Raw genomic sequence first — 9,502 nt, 5'->3', positions numbered from 1 at the left:
CAGTGGAGAAGTTCTTCATGTAATGTTTTCAGTGCTGGGGGCAGAAACTAAAGCACAACCCAAACGGGTATGGCTTCCACTTTGTATGCAAGAGAACCAACTGCTTAGCTCAGTCCTTATTTGAATATCCCCTGTTTACACAGCAAATTGCGGTTGCTCAGGGCTTCTCTGACGTGGGAACATAAACTCTGCATCTGCGACGTAGTGTTGCTCAGGGTAGTTTAAATAACCTGGTCATCCCACACGTCTTATGTCACAGATACTGCTTCTACCTAGATTGAAACATGTGCCATTTTACGTCATAAGTATGACACAGCAGAGATATTTCTTTTTACATCCAGGTAACAACTAGAGCAAATGTTCTACAAAATCTGGTATTTTAAAGTTGATGTCTTATACTGCGTGAAAAATTGTAATTGCTACCAACAGAATCGGTGTTTTCTGTGTTCTTAAACTAAATTATGCCAATGAAAATGTGGACATCTATATAGGTGTTTCTCCCAAATCAGTACTTTGAGATTTATCAACAAATGCAGCAAAGTATCTTTCCAAGAATTATCCAAAATATTTTTGATGGACTAAAGGTAGTATCAAGGTGACATATTTCAGCTGATGCAAGTACTTAAATATATTTCTTCAAAAAGCTTATTGTTTTTCTCCAGTCTTTGTACTACTGATAGACAGTCCCACATGATTTATTGAAATATACAGTACTCAAGCTACTCTATAGGCTAACAAAAATATGTACTAAATCTTGCTTACTGTCACAAGCAAACTGACTAGTTGGAGAAACAAGGTTTGGTTTCTGAGGTTTAGCACTTACCTAAGAAGAAAACCAAAGAGAGGCAGGAGAAGCAGTTTCATCTTGCTCGCTGTGTTGAAGGATCTCTGCATCCTGGCTAGCTAAGCCCAGGATCACTTTGTCTTTTGTTACTACTACTTTTGGTAAAATGAAAAATTCAGAAGGTTTGTGTACATTGTGCACAAAGTTACATCATGTTTATGGACATTTACAGTGACAGGAGCAAGCAGTGGGTAGAAAAACAAAGTTTGAATGTCAAACATAGAACACTTAAAATGTGAAATTCTACATGTTTTTTACAATGAAGGTGGTCATTCACTGGAGAAACAAAGTAAGGGAAGTGGGAATTTTTTAATCTTTTCATGTCTTAAAATGAAGACCGGATACCTTCAGTTCATAATGATGTGGCAGCCAAAGAAAAAAAAAAACCCAAGGAAAAGTGTCAGAGAACAAAATAGTCAGCAAAATTTTTCAGCTGTGTAAAACCAGCATGAGCCCCCATTTTGGGATGTGGAGACCAGACCTGCACACAGTGCTCATGAAAGGCACAGCGAAGTTGAGCAGGTACAGAAAGGAGGATTTAATGTGACTCTGGGGATGAAGCAGCTGCTTTTGGAGGAGAGACTGTTAGGACTGTAAGGCCTTAATTTTGAGAAGGCTGAAGCAGAAGGGCAAGGGCAGGATTTCACCTTGTTTGCAGAGAGCTCTGAACCTGCCTGTAGTGGTGTAATGGTGTAGGACATGTCCAGCTTGAGGGGGTTTGCGTGTCTCCTACAACAACACACAACAGCTCTATCCAAGGTAATTAACCCAACTCCCCTTAAACAAGAGATTGTGTTCACTAATACCAACCATAAGAATATTTAGTGTTTTCTTGCATTATCCTTGTACGGAATTTGAAGGCAAGGGTAATTAATCCAAGATGTACGTATGTTTATGTAGTGTCTGAGCTCTGGCTGGTGCTGACAGGTTTATGAGAAGTGAATTATTACTTGGTACAAAAGGATTTATTTTACTTTTTAAGGAGCCAGTCTGGAGGTTTAATCTGATTATTTTTCCCCAGTGCAAGACTACACAGACTATTTGGCTTTTTTTTGCTTGCAACGTGGCTGCTCCTGCCAGCAGGACAAGCACTGAAGCTCCATCACAGTTTCACTACGGGTGCATCAGTCACATAGCACTGGGTAGGGCAGGCAGAGTGAAGGGAAGAGACCTCAGTATTTGGGAGCACAGACACGTGATAAATATGGGAATAGTTTCCAGACACTAAGAAACTATCAGGAGAAAATGTGATACTGAAATACATATATTTTGATAGGAATACTGTGGGGACCATCTTCATGACCTACACAACTCTTATCTAACTCCATAGTGGGTGCTGAACATGCCATGAAGCCAGTGGAAAGAAATTGCATTGGTCATGCTGCCTGAATTAAAAACGTTATTATAAAGGGGATCAAATTAAGGCTGCAAGTGCATTTCCTAATTTATTTTCTACCATTCTTTTAATGTGAATGCTTATTATAGTAATAATTAAAAAAGTTATGCAAATTCAGGGTGAAAGAAAGCGTATGATGAGCTCTATGTATGCACAGCAGGCAGTGTTACAATTAACTTGATCGCCGACAAGTTTCTCACACATTTGTGCCATCAGTTCTGATGCTCACACACACAAAAAAAAGTGTATAAAGAAAGAGGATAAACTGTGGTGTAAATCAGCTTGAAAATGCGCTTCACGTGACCTTGGATGCTTCTGATTTTGTCCCTTGACCTTCAGAGAAGGCTAAACACAGCTCTGCTCTTTACTTTCCTCTGAAGCTGATTACCTCTGTGTGGACATATAAATATCAGAAGGCCAATACAATGCAGCTCTTCAGAGACTTAACACTATTTACTGGCAACACATTTTCTCAAATAAATAACCAGTTATATCCACAGGCACAAATGAGAGAAAATTGCCAACAAATGCTAAAAGCTAATGTAAGAGACTAACCAGATACAGTTTTCTTGTTCATCAGAACCTTTTCCCTGTATCAGTTCTGTCAATAGTTAAAGAATGTACATTGAACAGTGAAATGTGCTCCTATATTGTTTGAGACCACCAGACAGATAATATGGTAGGAGTGGCAAATGAAAAATCAGTATTGATTACCTTTTGAAAAAGAGGATATAGCAACTGTTATTCCTGCTGCAGAAAAGAATAGAAATGAAGGGAAATGGCCTTATACAAAATATTTGGATAAACTGGTGAGATGTGGCAAATCTACCTCCTGTGCTTTTTAAAAATTTGTGCATTTTGTACGGATACAAGATGTAATCTTACTCCACATAAAAATATGGGAGCTGTATTAGAGAGAACATCTTTTAAATGCCATGAGATTTCCAACTGGCCCCCCTTGCTGAGAATAAAGTAGAAGCACTGGATGGGTGTTCTGGGATCCACTGCTGTGCCCTCCATGCAGCAGCCATGAACAGGATATCTTTGTATGGGAGTGTGGTGAGAACCATCTGGATAATCAAGAGGACTCTGGCACATGAGCAAACAAAACCAAAACACAGTACACTGCCTCAGCCAATTTTGGGCTTCTAAGTGAAATTTTGTATTTTGAGCACAAGTTGATTTCAGCTCTTTTATTGTTGAAACAGAAGAAGAATTAAATAGAAATATTTACACTGAAACTCGTAGCGGCGTCACTAAGCCAACATCCGTATTCCCCTTGACTCATGTTTGTACAGGGCTGTTTTCTTCCAAGACGAGGTTTCCAGCAACGTCAAACCTTAAGGGCCGATGGCTCCACGCCACACAGCCTGTTGCCTTCCCCTGGGAATCTGCCAAACACACAGATAACAGGCTTTGTACAATGAACACAAGCAAAAATGTGAATAAAGCACATCCAACAACATACAAACGGGTACCTCCAAAGCTCACACATATAACCAATTGTGAGAGGGTAGTGAGGTGCTGGCACAGGTTGCCCAGAGAAGCTTTGGATGCCCCATCCCTGGAAGTGTTCAAGGCCAGGCTTGGAGCAATCTGGATTAGTGGAATGTGTCCCTGCCCATGAAACCAGATGATCTTTTGGTTTCCTTCTAACCCAAACCATTCTATGATTCCATGTTTCATTTTTCTGAAATTCTTCAGAAAATTCTTCTTCTTTAATGGTTTATTATTAAGCAGATCAGAGCTAATGCCACTATTTCACAAACGATGTCATTATGGATCTATTCAGGTGTGAAGAGCTGCATGCTGCTCCTCTTGCACTCATTTCTTTTAAGAATTGTTCTTTAATGACTTAATTCTGACAAGAAACCAGAGGGGTGGGAGGTCCTAAATCGAACTGCAACCAAGAATTAGACTGAGATTTAGATTAGATCCGACCAGGGTCAAAGAAAAACAACTTCTCCTGCTCCTGGGGGAGCTTTGAAACACCCTGACTGGCACCTTGAGGAAAGAAAACCTCTGTCCTTGGCACTGGTGAGGCCACTCCTCGAGTCCTGTGTCCGCTTCTGGGCCTCTCACTTGAAGAAGGACATTGAGGTGCTGGAGTGACTCCAGAGAAGGGCAAGGGAGCTGGGGAAGGGTCTGGAGCACAGGTCCTACAAGGAGCAGCTGAGGGAGCTCAGGGTGTTCAGCCTGGAGAAAAGGAGGCTCAGGGGAGACCTTAATCACTCTGCACAACTCCATGAAAGGAGGCTGTGGGCAGGTGGGGCTTGGCCTTTTCTCCCAGGCAACTTGCAACAGGATGAGAGGACATGGCCTCAGGCTGTGCCAGCGCATGTTTAGGTAGGACATTAGGAAGAAGTTCTTCACGGAAAGGGTGATGAGACATTGGAACAGGCTGCCCAGGGAGGTGTTGGAGTCACCGTCCCCGTAGGTGTTTAAGACAAGAGTGGCAGTCAGTGCCACGGGCTGGCTGACATGGTGGTGTTTGAGGTTGGACTCGATGATCTCAGAGGTCTTTTCCAACCTAATTGATTCTGTGATCCTGACAAGAAGTGAGAGTACGGGGTCACCGATGTGAAACAAGAGAAAAATAGCGAGGAGGCAGCGACGGCCGGGGCCTGTCTGCCCGGTCACCGAGCCGACCTGCCCCCCTTCCCACATCCCGCCGCCAGCTTTGATCCAAACGTTTCCCAACACGGCACAAACCCAGCCCGAATCCCGGGGGGGGAAGCTTAACGGCGGGGGCAGATGCGTTTTCCAAAGAGCTGAACCGTCTGCACACGGTGCCAGCGCCGTGCCCGGGTCCCACCCCCGTGCCCGTTCCCCGCTCCCGGTTCCCATTCCCATTCCCATTCCCGGTCCCGGGGCCGCTCCCGGTGACGCACGCGCCCCCCCCCCGCCCGTCGCGCACGCGCGGCCGCTGCCCCGCGCCCGCTCCCGCGCCCGCTCCGCGCCTGCGCCGCGGGGCCGCTCCCGGCCCGCCCCTCCCGCCCGCGCCGCGCGCTCGTGTGTCCGGAGCGGGGGGACTCGGTCCGCGCCCGCCGCGGAGGCCCCGAGCCCGCACACACCGCCCACCGGGCAGGGCAGGGCGGCCAGCCGGCCCCCCGGGCGCCCGGCACCATGAGCATCGAGATCCCGCCGGGCCTCACCGAGCTGCTGCAGGGCTACACGGTGGAGGTGCTGCGGCACCGGCCGTCCGACCTGCTGGGCTTCGCCGCCGAGTACTTCGCCCGCCTGCGGGATGCCCGCGACCAGGAGGCGGGCGGCGGCCGCAGGGTGGTCAGCTTCGACGGGGAGCCCATGCAGACCGAGTCCAACGGCGACGAGGAGCCCGAGCGCGGCGACGAGGACTCGGACTCCGACTTCGAGCGTAAGTGCGGGCGCCGCCCGGGGGATCGCGGGGTCGCGCCCGGGGGATGCAGCCCCAGGGCCGGCGGCCGCCTCCCCGCCCCGCTCGGTGCCTTGCCCCGGCCTCCGCCGCCCGGGCACAGCCGGAGGGCGGCGGGGATTGAATGGGGGAGCGGCTCCGCCGCCACCCGGGCCCCGCGGGGCCGCCGGCCGAGCCCCGGCGAGCCCCGACCCTCCGGCCGGAGCCCTTCCCGGGGTGTCCGGGTCTGCCCCGGGCGGCCGAGCAGCCCCGGGGTCTGACCGGGGACCGCCGGGGAGCGAGCACGCTGCCAAGCATGTGATAGGGAAGATCATGTGTTATTGTGCAACCTCTTCTGTACTTATTCTTGCGTTTCTGTCTTTAAATCGTTGTGGACGAGTGCGGTGTTTGTGGGTTTTTTTTTTCCCCCTGAAGCTGGGGTTGTTTATTGCCGCTGTTGAGCGTTTGAAGTGGTTATTATAAAGCAGCGAAATAACTTTCGCTATTTCGCGACGTGTTAAAATTCAAAGCCACCTGTATGTTCCTCTTTATGCTGTCACTCTCTAAGATAGAGAAGATATTTAACCTGAGCTGAATGAAACGCCGCTTACGGTACTTCCATTTTTATTCTGTCAGAACGTACTGTGTGTGTTGTGCTATGCAGAGCGTTTGTCATTTGGGCTGTAATTGAGCTTCAGCGCAAAAAGTTATTTAAAATGTTTGTGAATGGTGGTACTTGGCACACCCAGAATTTTGGACCTGAAATCACTGCATACTCTTTTGGTATTAGAAAGTAGCTTAAGGGGAAGGGAAAGGTGAGAAAAAACGTGCTTTTCCTAAACTTTCAGTGCCCTCGATTTGAGGTCTTGTGCCCTTGACCTATAACGGGAGTAAAGGTTTCTGACTTTTATTGATAGAGGATCCTCTTTTAGACCAATTACTGGGTGTCACCTTGTGAATGAAGTGTGCTCCTAATGTCTGTTCTCTGGTTAACAGTTTTAGAGAAACAGGAAGAAATTAAGCTATAGAACAAATAATTGTTTTTATTAAGGAAGCATTGAGACACCAGCTGGTTTTTTTGCAGCCCTTTTAGACTGGCTACTTTAAAAAGTAAAACATACCTTCAGTTCTTGAAAATAGACAACCTAAACAAGACATGGAATATGTGAGAGGACAAGAGTGAAATGTGCAGTCAGAATGAATTAGAAAACAGTTTGCAATTACTGTCTGTTTGGATCTTTATTTTTTCTACTGAGAGAGAAATTCTGTTCAGGACATGAAGAAGAAAAGATGAAAGGTGAAGGGTAAAGAAAGAGGTGGACAGTGGTGGTGACTGAGTTGAAGTTAATGGCATGTTCAAGTATGAGCACAGATTTATGGAAATTACCAGTGATTTTTTTTGTTCTGCAACCAAGTCAGCAATGTCTTCAAACATCTCTAAATATAAAAAGGTTATAGTTTCTTGCAGAATGTATTATTTTAAAATTACCTCCAGATTAGAAAAATTGAAGTAAGCAATTGGATGTAACTTTTTAAAATATGCAATATCTTTGTATATAACATTTTCCTTTAAAAAAAAGGAACTTAAACACAAAAAACACCAAAAAACCCAACCGAAACAAAACCCCACTCCACGAGAACTGTTAATGTCTTTGAATGCACCTTTGCTATTCAGTGATCAGTTTACCTAGTTTTTGGGTTTGAAGTATCTTCTTTAGGGAAGTAAGTGTAAAATTTTCCTGGTGAATGTTGCAACTACATCTGGAAGGATCCTATGAAGTTAAATGTTTTCAAATAAAAATGTAAAATTTTGATGGCAGCGTACAGCTTTTAAAATACAGCTTTACGTGGTGAGGCTGTCCAGAACAGAAGGGTGGTTCCTTTGCTTCAAGTTTCTGCTTATCATCTTTCTATCTTAGTCAAAGAGAAAATTAAATTAGGAAGGCAGGGCACTGTCACTTGTAGGCAGAGCCCTTTAGGCAAGTGACACTGTCTGTAATGCTGTCTTGCTTATCTGAAAGCCCATGCTGTTTCCTCCTTGTGGTTTCCAAGGCCTGGGGCAGGAGCAGTGCCATGTTCTCTGCAGCCAGCAGGCGAGGATCCCTCTGTAGGGTCAGGGAAATGATTTTCTTGCATTGTTCAACTGTGTGGGTAACAGTCAACTGTGGCTGTGTGTTTGTTATTTAGGGTTCTGTTGTAACTGTTGTTGTGTAAGGCTCTAAAAATGAGAAAGTGTTAAGTCAGAGGTTGTGATATCTCTGATGACTGTTACAGATAGGAGCTGCGCCTTGCTGAGGAAGACTAGATCCTGTGTGCTCACACACTGCTTAGTGTTTAAAGGACACTGGGAAATAGAGTAGAACACACAATGAGAGATTCAGATAATCTCGTTGGACGGACCTGATCACAGTTTTTCATCTTGGACACACTTAGGACAAACAGTTAATTTCACTGTGTTTTCCTAGGTTAATGCCTTCTTACCTTAGAGTTGCTGAGACAGGTCAAATGGATGTTTTAAACACATTTCCATGGCTGTTTTAAAATATAAAGATGAAACTGAGCAATTGTTTATGTAAGTCATTATGCTAAGGAAACTTGAAGCTAGTTTAAATATATACCCTTATTGTAGATGTTGGGAGCAGGAAAGCTGTCTACACAAATAATGTGCTTGTCTTCATGTGTCTCCTTCTGGCACAGCATTAAATCTGAGCATGTCACTAGGCTGCATCTGCATGCTAAGAGTGAGAGAACATTTTAGATAAGTTATGTCAGGGGTTTTTGTATGCTCTAAGAGAGTATGGTAGTAGAAGCAAGAATAATTCAAAGTCAGAAGGAGCTCTTGGCCTTTGGTGTAAACCATGTGGCAAATGTCTTCGTGTATTAAAGGGACACCAGTGGTTCCTTTGCTGCCACAATGGCATTCCATCCATGTGGTAAATGTCACTGAAACCAACTAGACTACAAAAAAAGACTTGTGTTTTCTTGTCAGGCTTAAGAAATAACTTCCAGGTTTATGTTCATTCTCTGATTCCCCTGGAGTTTCATCCTTCATTTTAATTGTTTTTGTATCTGTGATCAAAGGACATCAGGATGTGGCTGTTCAGCAGAGTGGATTATAAGGAATGTGTGGAAATGAAATGATGATAGTTGTGGGGGAACCTCCTGAGACATTTATTCATTGGGCTGTGGCAGAGAATTTTTACATTTGAATCTTTCCTCAGAGCCCTTTTTTCATTGACAAGTTGATAGAGTTGAGAAAGGTGCAAAGTGACAGCTTCAAAAATCAGTCTGAGGATGTAGCCAAGGATGGATATGTATTCTGAAAGTGTGTCCTTGACCATGGCACTTATACTTTTAACAAGGAGGCTCTGAATGGATGATTAAGACTGTGAAATTAAAGACACAGAAATGGTCTGTTTGAGTCGTGGCTTTGGGAAACCTTCTGTCGAGGAGGACACCTGAAGAAAGGCAGGGAGCTCTCCTTCCCAGTCCGTTGAGGCAGTTGCACAAAGGTGCAAAGTGCTGCATCATTAACTTTCTATTTTGTCTCCTTGTTTGTAATAGTAAAACCACCTGTATTTGTTCTTGGAGGTATTAAATATAACAGTGAAACTAAAATATTTGTGGGATTATATACTAGCTTGAGCAACACAGGTGTTTCAACTAATCACAAGTGTTTTAGTGCAAATCAAATTATTCCTTCCAAGGATTTCACCTTGATATTGAAGGAAAGGTTATGTACTTTTCAGCTGCTCCATGAGCAAAAGAGAACCCTTCTTGACATTTTGCTTTTGAGATAATCCTCTTCAGTATGCTCTGTTTTTGTGAAGGAAAATGGTGCATATGAATCTGGATGGACAGGTGAAAAGATCCTTTAGTTCTGCACTGA

General features: G+C 44.7%; 1 protein-coding gene and 1 long non-coding RNA gene across 2 annotated transcripts in view; one reads left to right on the top strand and one right to left on the bottom strand.

The window, feature by feature from the left end:
• Positions 1–3,418: 3,418 nt before the first annotated feature.
• LOC126638902 (uncharacterized) lies at positions 3,419–5,538 on the bottom strand. Its single transcript, XR_007628717.1, has 2 exons — positions 5,396–5,538; positions 3,419–3,631 (listed from the first exon to the last, which is right to left on the bottom strand). It is a non-coding gene; the product is annotated as an uncharacterized LOC126638902 (long non-coding RNA).
• PRKAR2A (protein kinase cAMP-dependent type II regulatory subunit alpha) overlaps positions 5,258–9,502 on the top strand; it is a 60,353-nt gene continuing 56,108 nt past the window's right edge. Inside the window, exon 1 of the mRNA XM_050313175.1 lies at positions 5,258–5,616. Within this exon, the coding sequence (XP_050169132.1) occupies positions 5,367–5,616 (250 nt within the window). The 5' untranslated portion in view covers positions 5,258–5,366. The remainder of the gene's footprint in view (positions 5,617–9,502) is intronic.

This window comes from Myiozetetes cayanensis, unplaced genomic scaffold, assembly GCF_022539395.1.
Source record: "Myiozetetes cayanensis isolate MyiCay16 unplaced genomic scaffold, myiCay2020 scf18, whole genome shotgun sequence".
NCBI classification, from domain to species: domain Eukaryota; kingdom Metazoa; phylum Chordata; class Aves; order Passeriformes; family Tyrannidae; genus Myiozetetes; species Myiozetetes cayanensis.
This window is presented reverse-complemented; position numbering and strand designations above follow the sequence as displayed.